The following is a 21,538-nucleotide window of genomic DNA, read 5'->3' on the forward strand; positions in this document are numbered from 1 at the left end:
TGTGTGCGTTATAGGAAAATATTTTTAGACAATTTATGATTTTATACACATTATATGAGCGCGTGCATTATATGTGTGTGCACATTACATGAGCAAAACTACGGTACTTGCCTAAATTACATTTGGTGGAGCAACATTGTAATTACTCCAGTTTGTAACCATTTAAACAATAGCTTTCCATATAATTTTGAAGCTGTATTTGATTTTGCTTCAACAGTATTTTTTTGCAACAACAATGTAATTTAGACTCTGGATCCACCCTTGATGAGATAAGACTATTAATATAAAGTCCTGATGAACTCAGGTATAAAAATGAGACATCACATCACATCTCACCTTCTAGCTGCTTGGTGAATTCTCAAGGCTAAGACAAAACATCTAACATGCATACTCACCTTTTGGAAGTGCTGGTGCCAAGGGCTTTATTGCAGCAAACCCCATTCATCACCCTTTATTACAACGGTGATCAAAAAATTAAACAAAGATCGTCACATCAAATCACCTTTCACCTGATATTAACTGAGAATGTTGATGAGTATGAAGGCCTTTCAAGCTGCATTAAGATAGCTGAGGAGCATCTTGTTTGCTCACTATAGCAGCAGGCTGTTCAACAAAACAGGGGTTGAGGTAACATTATAATAATGCTGGATCCCGCTTTCACTTGCACCCTCCCCACCACTGACTAACCCAAGTGGAATAATTCCAGTAGAAAGAAATCACAGGAGCATTTTGACCAGGAGACTTGAGGCTGATGAGTGAGTCAGGAACTGATTGTCAGACCCACTATACTGATCTGCCAAGATAAAAGCCAAGGGCACAGAAGAACAGATGATTTTGCAGGGATACTGGCCAAGTTTGTTGCACAACCTTGGACATTATAATCAATTATTATGATCACTGATCTTTTAGCTACCGTCCAAGATGCCGCAGTGTGCTTTGTTGATCTTGTATAATTTCTGTTATTAACGCAGGAGAAAGTTGCATCATTTGATGCAGGTTAACCGAACAAGAATACAAAGTTACTGCTGTAATGTTGGAAATGCAGCAACCAATTCTGTCCTTCAAAGCCCTCACCCAGTGACGAGGCCAGGAATTTATTGAGGAATAAATGCTCGCTAGAGAAAATGGAAAGCTCCCTGCTCCCTTACAGATTGTGCTTTTATTACTAGAATCAGGATATATTGTCATGGAATTCAGTGTTGTATGGAAGCATCACAGCGCAAACATTCATATTATAACCATCTTACAACATTACTATAATGAAAAAAATTAAAATAATGGTGCATGAGAAGAACGTCTGTGTCTTTGGTTCATTGATTATTTAGGAATCTGATGGCTGCGGGGAAGAAGCTGTCCTTGTGCCTCTAAATGCTTGTCTCTTGACTCTTGTACATTTTCCCTGATGGTAGCAAAGTGAAGAGGGCATGGCCTGGGTGATGGAGGTTTTTCACGATGAAGGCTGCATTTTTTTAAGACGCTGCCTCATGTAGATATCCTCGATGGAGTGAAGTCTGGTGTCCGTGATGTCGCAGGCCGAGTTAACAACCCGCTGAAGTTTATTCTTCTCTTGAGAGTTGGGACCTCCATACCAGGCAGAGATGCAACTAGCCAGAATGCTTTCCATGGAACAGCTGCAGAAGTTTTTGAGAGTTTTCAGCGATGTACCGAATCTCCTCAGACACTTCACAAAGTATAGCCGCTGGCGAGCCTTCTTTGTGATTGCATCAACATGGAGGCTCCAGGACAGATCCTTGGAGATGTTGACACCAGGAATTTGAAGTTATTGATCCTCTCCGCTACTGAACCCTTGATGAGGACTGGGTCCCGTTCCTCTGACTTCCTCCTGAAGTTCGTAATAATCTCCTTGGTTTTGCTGACATGGAGCGCAAGGTTGTTGTTGTTACACCATTCAATGAGCTGATCTATCACTCTCCTGTATGCATCCTCATTGCCATTTGTGATTCTGCTGATAACTGTGGTGTCATCGGCAAAGTTATCTATGGCACTGGAATTGTGCCTGGTCACACAGATGTGGGTGTATAATGAGTAGAGCATTGGACTAAGCACATATCCTTGGGGTGGACCTGTGTTGATGATCAATAAGGAGGAGATGTTGTTTCCAATTCATACTGAGTGTCAAGGATTCAGTTGCTGAGTGGAGTACAGAGGCCTAGAGTTTGTAGCTCCTTGAGCAGCACTGAAGGAATAATGGTATTGAAGGCTGAGCTGTACTCGATAAAGAGCAGCCATATGTATGAATTGTTGTTTTTGGGATGATCCAGAGTCAGTGATATTGCATCTGCCATGGAGTAATTGTGACGATAGGCAAATTGCAGTGGGTCCAGACCTTTACTTGGATGTGTGTTAATTCTGGCCATGACCAATGTCTCAAAGCATTTCATCACAGTAGAAGTTCATGCTACTGGGCAGTGGTTGTTGAGGCAGCAATGATTACACTGGATAACAATTTTTTTCAATAGTTTGCTTCTTGAAAAATAAATTGGGGATTATGGTAGACATCTTTAAGATGAACACAAAGATAATTTCAGATTTGCTGTATCATGTAGGAATTTGGAGAAAGATTAAATTAACTTCCACTCAATTTAGCATTGTTAATTGCATGATAATGCTCTTTGGTTGACTGCACATGTTGCTCAAGAAATGTGAGGAGACTAGGGTTTGTTTTGGTCACCAATTTTACAACCTAAGTAGAGCTCATAGGCTTTCTTAATAAGTGCCTTTATGTTGCATCTTTGAGCATTAAGCGTATACTCAATGCAAATGTCACAGAATGTAATATAGCTGTTGCGACAAAATGACATTTCTGAGGAATTAAATCTTCCTGAAGATAATAAATGCTATTGTCCAATAAACATGTGTATCAACATGCATTCAATCTATATCAAAGTAATACCCAGTGCCTGTATACATGAGCTGCTTTTATAGCTTACCTGCATCTATCCTAACTAAGCATGCCCAGGATGAAGACAACACTTGCAGAGTACCTGCACTATGTGCATTCCCAGGCATGCTAGGACTGATCAAAACAGCTGGATTTGTGGGCATTATGACAGCCAATCACAGAAAGTAGATAAAAGTTAAAAATGTTTTTAAATATATTTATATCTAAAAATTGGTACATGATGAGAAAATGTTTTATTTTTCAAAATGGTTGAGAACCACTGCTCAATACCCAATTGTTACTGAATTATTCTGCTGGAGAAAAATTGTCATTGGCCCATTTCCTTTGGAGTTATGAAACCACGCACATGACGAGTCAATTAGGAATGATTAAAACAGCAGATTTCAAACTTTTTCTTTCCACTCGCATACCACCTTAAGCAATCCCTTAATAATAACAGAACACCTATGGCATAGGGATTGCTTAAGGTGGTATGCGAGTGGAAAGAAAACGTTTGAAAACTACTGATCTAAAGCCTCTTATCAATGAATTACATCCTGCTGAACAGTCCTTGCTGCATGGAGTCCTAGCACCCTGGGGTGCTGGTCTCCTCAATCCCAAGTCCTTGACACCCCTCCAGAATGCTCCTGGTGGGGCAGAGCTTTGTCAGGTGTGAAAGCTAACACTGATTATCAAAGTTATTAAATGTGAAATTACAAGTTAAAAATTTTGCTACATATTTAAAAAAAATTACACCTATATAATTACAAACATACTGTTTATGCCAGCGAAAAGCTGGATGTTAAAAATGTCACCCCAAAACGAAAGATCGTCTTGTACTCCAACTATAAAATCTGAACCCTAACAGCAAAATCTCAGCACTCCCCCATGCCTAGTTGAAAATCGAAACCTTAACAGTGAACTCTCAGCACTCTCCCATGCCAAGTTTAAAATCCAAACCAGAACAGTGAAGTCTCAGTGCTCCTCTGCACCAGGTATACTTGCATGTTTTGTCCATAAATACACTAAAAATAAATATGGTGCACATGCACATCCTTATCCAAGTTGGTCATGGAATTCTGGTTCGGCCCTTTTACACAGATGGTGTCCGGTGCGGTTACGACCTCTGCTGCCGGAAAAAAGCTGGGACTGGAATGATACCACAATTCCACATCGGTGCTTTTTACACAGCAGGCATAGTGCAAATATAAAGCCACAAATATCCTGGAACAAAGTGGCTGTGTAAAAAGCCTATATCTCTGCCTCAATTATATCTAATGATTCCACATCCACAGCTTTCTGGAGCAGTGAATTCCAGAGTCACAACCCTCTGAGGAGAGAAAAAAAAAATCCTATTCACCTCCACCTTCAATAGTTGATCCTTTTTTTTATCTGGTACAATATCCCCTTGGTCCTTGGAACTCCCACAAAGAGAAACGCCCCTTCAGATCAAACCCCATCAGAACCAAATGAATCTTGAATGTATCAATAGGAAGACCTGTCATTCCTCTCATGTTCAATGAAAGTGTCCAATCGATTCATTGTCTCTTTGTATATTAAACTCTCAACTCAAAAATCAACCCTATGAACCTCTGAACTGTCTCCAATGTAAAAATCTCTTTCTTGAAATATGGAGACCAATACTGTTCATATAACTGCAGGCACAATCTCATCATCACCCCATAAATTTGCATCAAAACATTTCTGTTTAATATTCTACTTTCCTTTCAAAAAAAGCCAATGTTGCAACACTCTTTCTGATTATTTGGTGTACCTGATAATGATAATAAGTTTACTGTCATGCACATCGTGCCAAAATTCTTACATGCTGCTATTGAACAGGTACTATGTAAAAAAATTACAATAGAATGCATCAACCTAAATTACCGGCAAACAGAGATGCTAAATATAAAAGATAGATAGATCATATGTAAACATTCACATTTACCATTATGCAAAAAATGTGGTTTTACAATGATGTAGGGTCATAGATTGTGGTCTTTCCGTTCGGAAGTCCAAAATGTAGTAACAATGATGTAATTGGATCCTGGACTTCCGAACGGAAAGACCACAATGTGTCAGGGTCAGTAGCAGAATATCAAGCAATGTCTTGTTGAGAACTGGTGCACTTCAGCTACTATCGCCAGATCCGGCTCCAACAGTGTCATAAAGTTGACCTCAGCAGCAACAATGATGACAACAGAGAAGAGATGGAAAATCTCATGAAATGGTGCAAAAGTAACAAGCTGCATCTCAATGTAGACAAGTCAAAGGAGATGATTGTGGAATTCAGGAAGATCAGGAACAACCACCCTTTACTACGCATCAACAACTCTGTAGCAGAGAGTGGAGAGTACCAAGTTCCTCAGAGTTCAGCTTAACTAGTGATCTATCGTGGGTACTCAACATCTCCTCACTTTTCAGCGACTGCACTTCCTGAGAAGACTGAAGTGGGGAAGGTTACTGGCCACCATCATGTCAACCTTCTATAGGAGATCTATCAAGAGTTTCCTGACTGGGTGCATCACAGTGTGGTACAGATGCTGCAGATAAATGGATCAGAGGTCAATTCACAGGACCATAAATTAGCAGAGAGGATCACTAGAATTTCACTGCCCCCTATTGACATGATCTACTGGGATTGTTGACTGAAGAGGGTATGCAAAATCATTGAGGACCCTTCTCACCCTGCACACAGCATCTTTCAACTGCTCCCATTGGGGAAGAGTTTTTTGAAGAAGTGACAAGAAAAGTGGATGAAGGTAGGGCAGTTGACGTGATCTATTTGGATTTTAGTAAGACTTTTGATAAGGTTCCACATGCAAGGTTAGTAAGGAAGGTTTAGTCACTGGGGATTAATAGAGAGATAGTGAGATGGGTTCAAAGATGGTTGGAAGATAGACAGCAGAGAGTCATGTTGGACAACTGTCTGTCTGTGGTTTGCCTCAGGGATCAGTGCTAGGTCCCCTGTTGTTTATCATTTATATTAATGATTTGGATGAGGGGGTGGTTAACTTGGTAAGCAAATATGCAGATGACATGAAAATAGGGGAAGTAGTGGATAGTGAGGAAGGTTTTCTTGGATTACAGAAGGATTTGTTTGGAAAAGTGGGCTGAAAGATGGCAGATGAAATTTAATGTAGACAAGTGAGAGGTGTTGCATTTTGGAAAAAAATAACCAAAATAGGACATATTCAGTTAAGGGGAGGGCATTGAGGAATGCAGAGGAACAGGGGGATCCTGGAGTTATGGTACAGAGTTCATTGAAGGTGGATTCCCATGTAGACAGGGTGGTTAAGAAGGCATATAGTATGCTGGCCTTCATAAATCATAGTATAGAGTAGAGGAGCTGGGAGGTGATGCTGCGACTATTTAAGGCATTGGTGAGGCCAAGTTTGGAGAATTGTGTTCAGTTCTGGTCTCCAAATTATAGGAAGGATATAGATAAGATGGAGAGGGTGCAGAGAAGATTTACAAAAATGTTTCCTGGCTTACAACATCTAGAGTACAGAGAAAGATTAAGGAGACTGGGACTTTATTCATTGGAACAAAGACAGTTGAGAAGGGATTTGATAGAAGTATTTAAAATGATGAAGGGAATACATAGACTAGACATGAGTAGACTCTTTCCCCTGAGGGCAGGGGAGGTTGAAACAAGAGGGCATAAGTTAAGGGTAAGGGGGTTAAACTTTAGGAGAAATGTTAGAGGATGCTTCTTCACTCAGAGAGCGGTGGCAGAATGGAATGATCTTCCAGAGGAGATAGTGGCAACTGGGTCCTTTCTGTCATTTAAGAGAAGGTTGGATGTGTACATGGATATGAGGGGGTTGGAGGGTTATGGGCGGAGAGTGGGAGGGAGGAACTAGTGGAGTTGTTCATGTGAACCGGTGCAGACTCGAAGGGCCGATATGGCCTGTTTCCATGCTGTAAACTGTTATATATGGTTATATATATAAGAGATACAGGAGTATCAGAGCCAGCACCACCAGGCTGAGGAACAGCTTATTCCCATGGGCAGCGAGAATGCTGAGCATCCAAAGGAACTGCTCACACTAACCATCAAAGACTCTCATCTATACAAAATAATATTTATTTTTATAGCTATAATACTTTTCCTATATATATAATTTGTCTGTATGTGTGTGATGGCTGGTTGTATGTCTGCATATTTTTGTACGGAGGACTGGAGAACGCTGTTTAGTTGGGTTGTACGTGCACTGTAAGATAACAATAAAAACTTGACTAGACAGGACTTTGTTGTGTTCAATTTTTTTTTGAAAATTTGGACTTACAGTATAGTAACAGCCTTCTGGCCGTGCCACCCAATTATACCTAATTGTTCTACGCCCTGGTACGTTTTGAATGGTGGGAGGAAACCAGAACACCGGAGGAAACTCAAGCAGATACAGGGAAAATGTACAAACTTCTTACAGACAGTGCAGGATTAAAATTCTGTCCCAGTTGCTGGCACTGTAACAGTGTTGCACTAATCCTGATGCTAACCATGACATCATATTTTATGGTCGATGTAAGGGGAGGTTCAAGAGCCTGATTGTTGTTAGAAAAAAAGTATTCCTGAACATAGACGAGTTGGATTTTGGGCTTCTGTATTTTCTTACTGAAGGTAGAAATGAGAAGCGGGTCTTTAATGATGTTGGCCATCTTCTCGAGGCAGTGCATTACATAGATTGAAGCAACACTTCTTTTTTGAATTTGCATGGGTCATTCTCCATCACCCTCCAACTAGACGGCATTAACATCAAGTTCTCCGGTTTACATTTAGCCTTCCCTATCTCGATGTCTCCTTTCCTCCAGCTCCTCTTTCCCTCTCTCTCTCTCTCTCTCTCTCTCTCTCTCTCTCTCTCTCTCTCTCTCTCTCTCTCTCTCCTGTCTCCTTTCTTCCAGCTCTGCATTCACAGAGCCACCCCTCTTCCTCATCATTTCTCAGCTTTTCTCTCCTGCTCTACTATCCATGTCTACCTATGACCTTCTGGTGGTTGGCCTATGCTCCTCAATCTTCCCCCACCTTTTTATTCAGGCTCCTGCCTGCTTTTTGTTCAGGCCTTGATGAAGAACTCAGGCCAGAAATATTTACATTATATCTTTGCCTCCTATGGACACTGCGGGGCATGCTGAGTTTCTCCAGCACTTTTATTTATTTACTACAATCACAGCACCTGCAGACTTCCTTGTTTCACGCCTTACTTCAATGGATGGCAGAGCAGTGCCTGTGATCGACCTGGCTGTGCTTGCTACCTTCTGCATTCTTGGACGTCCATATTACCAAACCAGGCTGGGAAGCAGTCAGCCAGTATACTTTCCACAGTGGAAGTTTGATCGAGTATTTAACGACGTGGCAAATCTCCTCAGATTCCATAGAAAGTAAAAGCATTAGTGTGCCTTCTTTATGGTTGACTTAATATGCTGGCTCAAATGTGCAGGAGAAGCTTTCTGAAATTTTGACTGTGTCTTGCTTTCTGTAAATGCTGCTGTTTGACCTGCAAAGTTTCTCCAGGACTTTTGTGGACTGGACTAGACCTCAGCATCTGAAGATTTCTTGTTTACTTCTTATCTTGCACAAATGTGCTTTCTAATGAACCTGAATCAAAATTCTATTTTTCTGCTGGAGATGCAGCATGATCTGCTGAGCACTTTTAGAACCTTCAGCTTTTATTCCTGACTGCCAGTTTCTGCAGTAGCTTGCTCTTGCCTGAAGATCGTGTGTTAGTGGGGAGCTCTCAGTAAATATGGAGGGAAATAAAGGTTACTGTGGAATTTCATTAATTGGTATAGGTGATTGAAAAAGTGAAGAGTTCTTCATGGACATGAAATTTCTTGATGTGGTCCATGGTTTGCACAGAATTTGCTGTTCATAAAGTAGTGTCTCCACTTATCCTCAAGGTTCCTACATTATTAAGAGAATTCACTGGACTATCCCTTGATCTGATGTGGTGGAGAATTAAATATATTTCTTACTTTTGTCATGGTGATACGATATTACCAAAGTGCAAAGTTAGATAATTAATGAATTTTACTATTGACATTTCTTCTTTACTTAACATATTAATTTTTGTTTGTTTATGCATTTTGACAGCACAGTTAATGTAAGAGTTGGCTCAATGCTATTGTCATGCCAGCGACTTAGGTTAGAATCCGGTGCTGTTTGTAAGGAGTTTGTATGTTCTCCCCCTGTCTGCTTAGGTTTCCTCCAGGTGTTTTGGTTTCCTCCCTCTCTTCAAAATGTAAGGTGGTTAAAGATTTATTGGGGTATTCGGGCTCATGATAGCGTGTTATATGTCTAAATGTTTTGAAAAATAAATGCCTTTAAACGGGTTTTTTTAAAGTTATTCTGCTCTATTCTTCATATGAACTGAATTTTTTTGGTTTTGTCATTATGGCTAAATTTAAAAAAGAATAGCAAGGAACTTTACACAGCCAGTTTGATTTTATGAATATTTTTATTCAAAACTATGTATATGAAAATCATTATTTCTACTGGAATACAGGAAAGCCTTGTCAATGTATTCTGCCTAACAAAATCAGAATTGCTTTCTTTATAAATAGCCAGTGAGCTGAGAAAATATTTACCTTTTGGCATACTATGAATGAAAATTTACGGTGGAAAAATATTCACTCTAAAGATTCTATTACATTGCAGAATGGTGATTTTAAGGCTATAGTACTAAAACGTACTATATTTTGCATCTGATATTACCTGGTAATTCATTTAACAGTTTATGTCCATGGGACCATTGAGATCCTTGCTGTGCATGGTGGACATCTGAAGGCACCATTGAAATTGGAAAATGTCAGAGAGGAAATTGGTTGTAATTGGTTGTTCAGAATCACCCTTTAATAAACAGTGGAAAATTTCCCTACTCTATTGCTTGCCTAATTTTCTGTACTTGGTGTTTATTCAGGTATTACAGCTATCTTTTGTTGATTTGTATAAATCTTACTCAGTTAACTTTCTTTAATCTTTACATATCCCTTAATTCTTGATCTCTTTTATGTCCATAGCAGGAGAAGTATGCGAATCCAACCCATGTGAGAATGGTGGTACCTGCATAACAGGGTTGGCAGATGAACCTTTTTCATGTGAGTGTCCTGATGGATTCACAGATCCCCACTGTTCTAGTATTGTGGAGGTTGGTAAGTGCAAGCACAGATCATTGCAACACCTCTTTCCTGCATGATCCCTGTCTCTTTGGTAACTCCTCTAACAAGACAGAATATTAACTTGTACCAAGTGACTAACTAATAATTTTCAAGTATCTATTGCATTCTTGATGTCCTGTGTTTTGTCTTTAAATGCTTCTACTTGTTATCATTTGATAAATATATGTATATATTGTAGACTAGTCTGACAGAGGTAATTGCAGCAGAACATGAGAGATATTTTTTTTTCTGTGGATGAACCTTTAAGATAACTCGGTTTAATGATTATAAAATAGTTTAAAAAAAATACTATTACAGTTATTGACCACAGGATATTAAAAATAAAATTGGTTTAAATGACCATAACTAACTATTCTACTCTGCATGTATCAAGTTATCCTATTATTGTGTGCCAAGCTTATATATTGTAATTATTTTAAACTGGATTGATATGTAATAGGATATTATGATGAAGTTGTACAAAACATCAGTGAGACCAAATTTGGAGTATTTTGTGCAGTTTTGGTCATCTAATGACAGGAAGGATATCAATAAGATTGAAAGAGTGCAGAGGAGAGTTACAAGGATGTTGCCAAGTCTTGAAGAACTGAGTTACAGGGAAAGGTTAAGCAGGTTGGGATGTTATTCCCTGGAGTGCAGAAGGTTGAGGGGAGATTGAAAAAGGTATACCAAATTTTGATGGGTGAATAAAAGCATACTTTTCTCACTGAGATTTGAAGACATGGATTGACAGTAAAAGATGAAGGGTTTTGGATGGAACATCAGGGGGAAACTTCTTCACACAGAGGGTGGTGGGGATATGGAATGAGCTGCCAGCTGAATTAGTAAATGCAGGCTCAATTTTGGCACAAGAAAAAAATTGGCCAGGTACATATATGGTGGGGGGGTGGTGGGTAGTTGCCCATAGATTGGAAGGACTGAAGGGCCTGTTTCTATACTGCATTGTTCTATGATCTGCTGGTTCTATGAATGGATAGCTCCGAGATGCAATTTGTAATGCAGCATTCATTGAGTGTTGGGTCAATATAAGCATGCAGGATATTTAGCATTAAGTACTTGATATAAATATTTCATGGGCACAAGTTTCCAAGTAATGAATCAGTAACTAGAAATATCAAGGCAGAATAAATTATTTTCCTTTTAAGATAAACTAATTTATCATTTTATTTGATCAGAATGAGAACTTTTCTGAAATCTAAATGATATTTTGTTAGCTGTGTGATTCAATGTGCTTACTTACCGGGGGGGGGGGTGGAGGGGGGAAGAGTTAACTCCATTAATAGGCGCATCCTTTCCAGATCTGGGCCGATGACTCCATGGGCCACGATGTACCCCAGGATGGTGAGGTAGGTGGTGCTGAACACACACTTCTCCTTGTTGTAAGTAAGGTTCAGCTCCGCGGCCATCTGGAGGAATTTTTCCAGGTTAGCATCGTGGTCCTGCTGGTCACAGCCGCAGATAGTGATGTTATCCAGATATGGGAACATCGCCTTTAGCTTATGCCAGTCTACCATGTGATCCCCATCTCCCGCTGGAAGATGGGGACCCCATTTGTGACCCCAAAAGGAACCCGGTGGAACTGGTACAGGTGCCCGTCCCCCTCAAAGGCGGTGTAGGGCTTGTCCTTTGGGAGGATAGGGATTTGGTGATGCATCGACATCAGATCAATCGTGGAGAAAACCCGATAGCGGGCAATCTCATTGACCATGTTGGCGATCATCAGCAGGGGTTAGGCATCCAACTGGGTGTACCGATTAATGGTCTGGCTGTAATCCATGACTATCCTCGGCTTACTTCCCCCTTTGACCACTAGGACTTGGGCTCTCCAAGGGCTGTTACTGGGCTCTATAATGCCTTCTGCCAGGAGTCGCTGCACCTTCGCCTTGATGAAGTCCCTGTCTGCAGCGCAATAGCACCTACTTCTGGCGATGATTGGCTTGCAGCCTAGTGCAAGATGTGGGAAGAGTGCCGGGTGCACACTCGGCCAGGACCATCTCGGAGTTGGAGTTGTCACTATCCGGAGGGATGGAGAGCATCGATAGGGCAACCTGGTCATTGCCCATGTTGACCACGTTGACATCGGTCACTGGGTGTGGCGTGCAGCAGCTGATGGCACCCGGAGGCATGGGGAGCATCAGTACGGTGGCCTGGTCATCGCCCGTGTTGACCACATTGTTCTCAACATCTTTGGGGCCCTCCGTGTCGGGCGCTGCCTGGCCCAAGATGGTGGAGGCACGTGGGGAGCCGCTGCATGGCTGGCCTCCTTCCCCAGCCATGTCCGCTGCACCGGGGGAAGTGATGTTATCACGGCCGGTGGCAGTGACATCATTACGTCAGCCGGAAGTGACGTCACACCATGAGCCAGAAGTGACGTCGCTGTAGTTCTCAGCAAGCGGCGAGGGCTGGTGCAGATGCTCGGGGAACACGCTGCGACGGTTGCTGGTGGGGCCGGATGTTGCACGGTCGAAGTCGGGGAAGATGGAAGTCATCGTGGGGACAATGGCACCATCCGGCACACAGGGTTTGTGGGGGAGGTAGGGAGGTCATAAAGGGCCGCTGAGCTACCGGCAGGTTTAGAGAGGCACACTTTTACAAAATGGCCTTTCTTGCCGCATCGGGAACAATATAGTTTCCTAGCTGGGCAGTTTTGGAGTGATCGTCAACTTTACCTTCACCAGGACCCACAGTACTTTAAGGGTCATCGGGTGCCTGCCGCAGTGACGTTCTCCTCCCCAGCTTGGCCTGGGGCTGCAGCTGCAGTGCGAGAGGGCCATGAGAGAGCCTGGGGAAAACCGGAATTGAAGGCTTCGACGTGCATGGCTGCTGCTTCCAGGGATTGGACCACTTCCACAGTCCTGGTTAGGGCATAGATATTGTCCTACAGCAACTTCTGCCGGATAGCCCTCGAGCGTAGCCCTCGGATGATGGCATCTTGGATCAGCCTCTCGACCTCCTCTACACCTACCCCGGATTCAGCTAGACACGGTCGGGCTAACTCTCGCAAGTGTCCCAGGTAAGACTCAGCCATCTCCCCGGGTTGCTGGGCTTGGGTGTTGAGGAGGTACCTTGCACAGACCACATTCATGGGGGGCTTGTACAAGTTCTCAAGATTTTCCATTGCACTCTTGTATGTGGTGCTGTCTTTGGTTACCTGGAAGGCTTGGGGAGCCAGCTTTGACCGGAGTAGGACCAACCTCTTCTGATCGGAGTCCAGGATGTTGCCCTCGTGTGCCTCGATGATTGCCTTGACCATGTGCTGCCAGATCTCGAAGCGTGTCTGAGCTTCCGGGTGGCATGGGTCGACCTCGAGGCTCACTGTGCACAGGAGTTTTTCCATGGCAGCCGTCGTAAAATTTTGTGGATTAAATTGTGGTGCGCTGTTAGACAGAATCAGACACACAGAAGGTAAAGACTGTACAACAAGCTTTCATCCACAAAAACCTCCACAGAGCCAGGTTGGCTGTGGCTGCAGCAACTCAGTGTGAGGCCTCGAGAGGCCGGCACAGACTTGTATCCCGGAGGGTGATTGACACCCGACCGGGTGGGGCTTGATCCATTCAGGCCGACTGACTGGCAGCCGGACAGGTGTTGTCCTGTCCCCTTACACTCCTGCAGGTACAGAGGTTGCCCCCTGCAGTAGGCTGGTGGTGTACGACCACAGTGGGACCTTGTCAAATGCCTTAAAGTCCATGTAGACAATATCTACATCCTTTCCTTTGTCAACTTTACTAGTAACCTCCTTGAAAATCTCTACAAGTTTGGTTAAACATGACCTATTATGCACAAAGCCATTCCTAATCAGTTTCTGGCTATCAAATAATTGCATACCCGATTTCTTAGAGCACCTTCTTATAATTTACCTACGACTGACATCAGACTTACCAGCCTATAATTTCCAGGTTACTCTTGGAGCTGTTTTTAAACAACGGAACAACATGAGCTACCCTCCAATCCTCTGGCACCAGACCCATGGCTAAGGACATATTAAATATTTATGCCAGAGCCCCTGCAATTTATACACTAATCTCTATTAAGGTGTGAGGGAATATTTTGAGAAACCCTAGGGACTTATCCACCCTTATTTGCTTTAAGACTGTAAGCATTTCTTTCTTTTTAATCTGTATAATTTTCATGAACTCACTGCTTGTTTTCCTTACTTCCCATGACTTGGTGCCCATTTCCTGAGTGAATACTGATTTTTTAAAAAAATTAAGTTCTCCCTCATCTCTTTTTTCTGTCAATACAAAGCTGACCACATTGATCTTCTCATTGTCTGCGAATGCAATCTCATGTCTTTTTAGCCTTTCTAATTTATTTGTTGAAGTTTTTCTTGCATTTCATATACTCCTCTAGTACCTCATTTGGTCCATTTTTCATATACCTACCATACACCTCTTTCTTCAGAAACAAATCCCCAATATCCTTCGAAAACCAAGGTTACCGATACCTGCAGGAACATAATATTTTGACTCTCAAAACTTCACCTGTGAAGATCCTCCACTTCCACATCTTTGCCTGAAAACAACTTACCCCAATCAACGGATTCAAGATCCTTTCTCATTTCCTCAAAATTGACGTTTGTCCAATTTAGCATCTCAGCACAAGCCCCAGACCTATATTCTTCTCCATAATTAACTTGAAAAAAAAAACAGGTATTAAATAAAATCACATAAAGCAATATACCAAAAAATCCAAAGATCTTTCTTCTAAGTAATATAAGTAAAGAACTTGGACTCGATTTGGATGGAGCACAAAAAAGATTTATTATGATAGCCTTAGCTGTAGCAAAAAAATGTATTATGTCAACCTGGAAATTAGAAGATAGCCTGAGAGTACAGCAATGGTACATAGAAATAAATAAATGTATTCCATTGGAAAAAATAACATATAATTTAAGAAATAATATCACAGTATTCGAACAAATTTGGGAACCGTAAATGGAACACAATAGAGAAGTCCTACCGTGGACCTCCACCACCTAAAATGACAGAAGGAGAAGAAGACAAAATGAACTGACCCAGTATGTAAAAGTAGATGACACAAATTTCCTGTTTATTTTCATTGTGTGACGACATTGTTTAATGGGTTTAATGTATCATATAGGTTGAACGTTGAGTGAGTTGGGAGGGAGGGTGAGAGAGGTGGGAGAAGGGAGGGGGAGAAAGGGGAGAAAATGACACTGTGTATATTCAAGAGGGAAATGTCTGTGTGTATTTTGGTCAGTATGGTTCATAGTGTGAAAAATAAAAAAAACTAAAAAAAAACTAATGGCATTATGATCACTGGACACAAAATGTTCCACTACACATACTTCTGTCTCCCTAATAGGAGATCTATTATTAAACTCTCTCTAGTTAGTATCCCTACATATTGATTTAGAACATTTTTCTGAACTCATTTGACAAACTCCAAGCCATCCAGCCCTTTTACAGTATGGGAGTCCCAGTCAACATTTGGTATTTCCCTTTATCACAACCTTTCTGCTATCTCTCTACAGATTTGTTCCTCCAATTCTCGTTGACTATTGGGTAGTCTATAATGCAACCCCATGAGTGTGGACATACCTTTCCCATTCCTCAGCTTCACCCATAAATCGTCAGTAGATGAGGCCTCTAGACTGACCTGCCTGAGCACTGATGTGATATTTTCCATGATGAGCAATGCCACTCCTCACCCTTTCATCACTTCCCCCACCCCAATCTATCGCATCTAAAGTCCTGCCCGTCCTGTAACTAAGTTTTACTAATGGCCACAATGTCTTAATTCCAGGTGTCAATCCACGCTCTAAGCCTGTAAGCCTTTCCTATAATTCTCCTTGCATTGAAATAGATGCACCTGAGAACATTCCACCATGTACAAGCTGTTGACTTCAATTGGTTCCTTGAAAGTAGCATCACAGATGGATAAGGTGGTGAAGAAGGTGTTTGGCATGTTCACATTCATTGGGCAGGGTACAAACATTGGGAACGTGCCTCAGCTGTACAAGGCATTGGTGGGAGTACATTTGGTGAGCAGTCTGTGTGGCCAGTTAGAGGAAGAACATCAATCAATTGGAAGAGGAATGAAAGGGAGTCACAAGGAATGTTTCTTGGACTGGAGGGGCTGAGAGATGAGGAGAGATTGGATAGGCTGGATCTTTATTCCTTAGAACATATGAGGGTCTAAATTTACAGAACCATAAAGTACATGGATAAAATAAATGTTCAAACTCTTTGACCAAGGATAAATGATTCAGAAATAGAGGATGTCAGTTTAAGGTGAGAGGAGAAGGATTTAAGAGGGACTTGATAGGAAATGTTTTCACTCAGAGGGTGGCCCATGTCTGGAATGAATTGCCAGAGAAAACTGTAGAAGCTGGTACAATAAGAAATGTGACAACATTTGGACAGATTTATGGATAAGAGAAGCTTAGAGGGATATGGACCAAATGAAGGCAAATTGCATTAGCCCAGAATATTGTATTGGTCAGCATGGACTGGTTGAGTCAAAGAACTTGTTTTATGCTGTATAACTCCATAAGTCTTAGTGGCTGGATTCATTTTAACAGAGAGAAGAGCCAAAATTGATTAACTGGCACTTCCCTAAAGGCCATGTGTAGACATGCAAAAATCTTTGAAAGCGGCATAAAGTCAGCAAAGCATTTGCAACCCTGGGCTTCATTAGTAGATGCGTAGTGTGCAGAAGCAGCCTGGTGTCATGCGCTAAGAAAGGTCAGAACAGGAAGATAAATGAGAGGCTGAGGAGATTGTATAGGGGCAGGGTTTAAAGTTCTTGGAATACTGGGTCCTTTTTTGGGGAAGCCGTGGGAATAGCTGAACCTAAACTGGAGGGGAACTAATATTCTGGCAGGGAGGATTGTTAATGCTGTTGTGAGGGTTAAACTAGATTTGCAGGGAGGTGGGAACCAAAGTGCAGAGGCAGAGGAAGAAGGGCTTGGCACTCAAGTTGAGACAGCTGGTTGAGAGATTGTGTGCAAGGACAGACAGAGAGCAAATTTGCAGCCATAGGGACAAGTTGCAGAGACATGGTGAAAAAAAGATAACAAATATAAGGCTAAATGCTTTATATTTAAATGCCTGCAGCATAAGAAATGAAGTAAATGACCTTCACCTTCCAGCTACAGATTGGCGGGTATGATGATCACAGAGTTGTGGGTAAAGAATGGATGTCATTCCAAGCTGTATATCCAAGTATACACAATGTATTGAAAGCATAGGCAGGTAAGCAGAAGGACTGGCAAGGAACAATATTCAATCATTAGAAAAAGGATCAGAAGATAACAAATCATTGTGGGTTGAGTTTAGAAATGAAAAGAACACTGTTGCGTACAGACCTCCAAACAGTAGCCAGGAGGTGGATAACAAATTACAACAGCAAATTGAAAAGATGTGTTGGAAGGGCATTGTTATGGAAATGATGGGGTATTTTAACATGCATGTAGGTTAAGAAAACCAGAAGGAGAATTTGAAAAACGCCTATGAGATACTTTTTTTAGAGCAGCTTATTAATGAGTCCATTTGGGCATCCGCTGTACTGGATTGGGTGTTGTGTAATGTGCCAGTGCTGATTAGAGAGTTAAGGGTAAAGAAACAATTAGGGGGCAGTGATCACCATATGATTGAATTCAATTTGAGATTGAACAAGGAGAAACTAAAGTCAGAAGTGTTGGTATTTCAGTGGAGTAAAGGGAGTTATAGTGGCATGAGAGAGGAACTGGAAGAGGGCATTAGAGAAGGGAAAGCAGTGCAGCAATGGATGGAGTTACTGCGAGAAATGAGGAGGATGAAGGATAGAAACATGCCAAACAATGGTGAATATTCCAATGGAAAAATGTCACAATGGTGGCTGACAAGGGAAATCAAAGCCAATGGAAGACTATTAAAAACAAAACTCATAAGGAACAGATGAAAGTAGACTAGCAAATAATATCAAAGAGGAGACATAAAGCTTCTTCAAGTATGTAAAGAGTAAAAAAGAGGTAAGAGTAGATATAGAACCACTAGAAAATAACTGGACAAATAATAATGGGAGACAACAAGGAGATGACAGAGGAACTAAGTGAGTAATTTGCATCAGTCTTTGCTGTGGAAGACATAAGCAGTGTGCCAGGTCTCAAAGTGGGAGAACAAAAGAAAATTGGAGAATGATTTTTGAGAAGGGATGTGAGGACAATATTTTTGATTGAAGGTTGGTCATGATCTTGAACTCCCACTTGAAGGCTTGTGGAAGCTGAGTTCAACAGGGTTTAATGGAAAATTGAAAAGGGCAGCATTGTCTCTAGAGGTCAAATGTGCACTTTCTGCATTGTTACAACTCTATGATTCATCTTAAGCACAAAGGTGTATGCTGATTGTCGCTAACCAATTATTTCAGCTGCAGAAAATAAATTGCAAGATTTCCTCAGAGTAGTCTTCTAATATCAACCATCTTCAGTTGCTTCATTAATGATTGTCCTTTAGTTATAAGATCAGAAATGAGTCAGCACCCAGAAAGTTGTGCAATGTTCAGCTCTAGTTTTTTTCCTTCAGATAATGGAGTACACCTTTCCTATGTCCCCAAAAAAAACTGGCAAGAAACAATTATGCAAATATTAAGCCTGAGTAAAGTGTGTGTTAGAATTCTCTCGTCTTACCCTGAAAGGTATAAAAACAATAGTACCCTAAAATCTTGACAGCATCAGAAAATTGCATTTCAATTTATTTGATTGGATCCTCAGATTCAGATATCAGATTTATTGACAGAGTACATACATGACATCACATACAACACTGAGATTCTTTTTCCTGTGGGCAAGGCAGAATTACCACTTATTGGAAGTGCAAAAAATACCTGCACTCAATGCACACATGTAAATAAATAAATAATCATAAACAGAAACACAGGTAAACAAACTCTGCAATACAGACAGAATACAAAAATCAATGAGTCCTCATATGAATCCCTGATTGAGTTCGTTGTTGAGGAGTCTGATGGTAGAGGGATAGCAGGTGTTCCTGAATCTGGTGGTGCAAGTCTTGTATACCTCTTTCCTGATGGTGGGAGTGTGTGTTGGGTGGTGTGGATCTTTGATAATTGTTTCAGCTCTCCAATGGCAGGGTTTCCTGTGTACATTATCGAAGGTGGGGAGGCTTTTGCCTGTGATGTCTGTGCAGTGTCCACTACCTTTTGCAGGGCTTTATGCTTAGAGGTATTGTTGTCTCCATACAGGACCGTGAGGGAGCCGGTCAGCATGCATTCCACCACACATTTGAAGAAATTTGCCAGGGATTCTGATGTCATACCAATCCTCTGAATACTCCTATGGAAATAGAGGTGCTGGCATGGTTTCTTCATGATGCCTTTAGTGTGTAGGGTCCAGGAAAGATCACCCTCTCCACTTCTGATCCCCCAATGATCAATGGATCATATACCTCTGGTTTTCCCTTCCTAAAGTTATCAATCAGCTCCTTGGTTTTGGGGACATTGAGTGCAAGGTTGTTGTTGGTGCACCATTCAGCCAAGTTTTTAAAATATGGTGACTCATCCCCTACCCACAACCGTGGTGTCATCAGCAAATTTGTAGATGGTATTATAGTCATATCCAGCCACGCAGTCGTAGGTGTAAAGTGAGTAGAGCGTGGGGCGAAGAACACAGCCCTGGATCTTCTTCCACTAGGTTAAAAATCTATCCTTCACCATACTGGCATAACATATCTACAGCTCCAGAAACTCACCGAGTTTTCTGTGACAAAACCTTTGAAGCCCAGAGCCTCCATGGAGGCTGTGAATGAATGGAGTATTCCTTTTTCTGCAAGTCGTGTACTAATCGATTTAGATGTAAATCCTTTTTGAACGTGCAGCTAAAAATCTGTGTGTCCAACTTAAGTGTGTTGCCAGAGCATGTTTACTGCGTGAACTGCAGTGGTCATAGATATATATATATATATATATATATATATATATATATGTATGTACGAATTAGGAGCATGAATAGGCTGCTCAGCATCTTGAGTGTGTTCTTACATTCCGTGAGATCATGACTAATGTGATTGTACTCTTCGCTCTGAATCCCCACCTATTTCTCTCACTTTACATCCCTTGCTTTGCCTTTAAAAACATTCAGTATCTCTGCTGCATTGGCCTTGAGGGTTTCAAAGAGTTACCATCCTTTGAGAGAAAACATGTTGCTTCATTTCTCTGTTAAATAGGGAGGCACTTATTTTAAAACAATAAACTCCAGTTCTAGATTTTCCTGTAAGAGAAAGCAACGTCTCCACATCCATCATGTCAAAACCTCTAAATGATCTTGAATGTTTCAGTCAATTCTCCTGTTTCAGCAGATACAAGCTAGCCTGTCCAACCTTTGCCCATAAGACAATTGCCCCATTCCTGGTAAACTTTGCCTTCACCGTTTCAGATAGATTTATGTGAGCTCTTCTTAATTAGGTACAGAGTGCTCCATGTGCCTGATACCCAAACAAATGAAGCAAAACCTCAATCCTGTTACATTCATTTCTGCTAGTAATAAGCAATAACATTCTGCTAACTTTCTGAATTACTCACCGGACCTGCATTAACCTTTTGGAGCTCTACAATTACTCATTGTTCCAATTAAATGCTCTTTAAAACAATTCAGTTAAAATGGATTCATTCAGTCTCTATATTTGCCAGATCCTTGTTCACATTACTTATAACCATATATAACAATATAACAATTACAGTCCACACTAATCCAAGTAGCCTCCTCTAATCCCACTTACCAGCACTCTGCCCACACCCCTCAATCCCTCTCCCATCCATATACTTATCCAACTCTTTTTTAAATGACAAAATTGACCCTGCCTCCTCCACCTTTCCTGGAAGCCCATTCCACACAGTAACCACTCTCTGAGTAAAGAAGTTCCCCCTCATGTTACTCCTAAACCTTTGCCTGTCAACTCTCAACCCATGATCTCCCCTACTCTCAATGGGAAAAGCCTTTCCACATAAACTTTATCTATCCCTCTCATTATCTTAAACACCTCTATCAAATCCCCTCTCAGACTTTTACGTTCCAAGGAATAAAGACCTAATTTGCTCAACCTCTCCTTGAATTCCAGATGCTGAAACCCAGGCAACATTTTTGTAAATCTTCTCTGCACTCTCTCTATCTTGTTAATATCTTTCCCATAAATCGGTGGCCAGAACTGCACACAGAACTCTAAATTTAGCCTCACCAATGCCTTGTACAGTTTCATCATTACTTCCCAACTCCTATATTCTATGCACTGATTTATATAGGCAAGCATACTAAAGGACTTCTTCACCACCCTATCCACATGTGCTCCTATCTTCAGAGAACAATGCACCATTATTCCTGGATCTTTATGCTCCACTGCATTCTTCAATGCCCTCCCATTTACAACATATGTCTTGCTTTGATTATTCTTTCCAAAATGAAGCACCTCACACTTATCAGCATTAAATTCCAATTGTGCC

The 21,538-nt window shown here is 41.3% G+C and overlaps 1 protein-coding gene across 11 annotated transcripts in view; it reads left to right on the plus strand.

The window, feature by feature from the left end:
- The window catches only part of LOC138762617 (EGF-like repeat and discoidin I-like domain-containing protein 3), a 320,962-nt gene that overhangs the window by 61,570 nt on the left and 237,854 nt on the right, over nt 1–21,538 (plus strand). For 7 of the 11 annotated variants that reach the window (XR_011357038.1, XM_069936256.1, XM_069936259.1 and 4 more), the window contains one exon: nt 9,923–10,054. Coding sequence is in view for 10 of the 11 variants with exons in the window: in XM_069936256.1 (XP_069792357.1) it covers nt 9,923–10,054 (132 nt within the window). In the remaining variant the exon portion in view is untranslated. The remainder of the gene's footprint in view (nt 1–9,922; nt 10,055–21,538) is intronic. The other 4 variants (XM_069936270.1, XM_069936263.1, XM_069936280.1 and 1 more) reach the window with 2 other exon arrangements.

Source organism: Narcine bancroftii, chromosome 1 (genome assembly GCF_036971445.1).
Source record: "Narcine bancroftii isolate sNarBan1 chromosome 1, sNarBan1.hap1, whole genome shotgun sequence".
Classification (NCBI taxonomy): Eukaryota; Metazoa; Chordata; class Chondrichthyes; order Torpediniformes; family Narcinidae; genus Narcine; species Narcine bancroftii.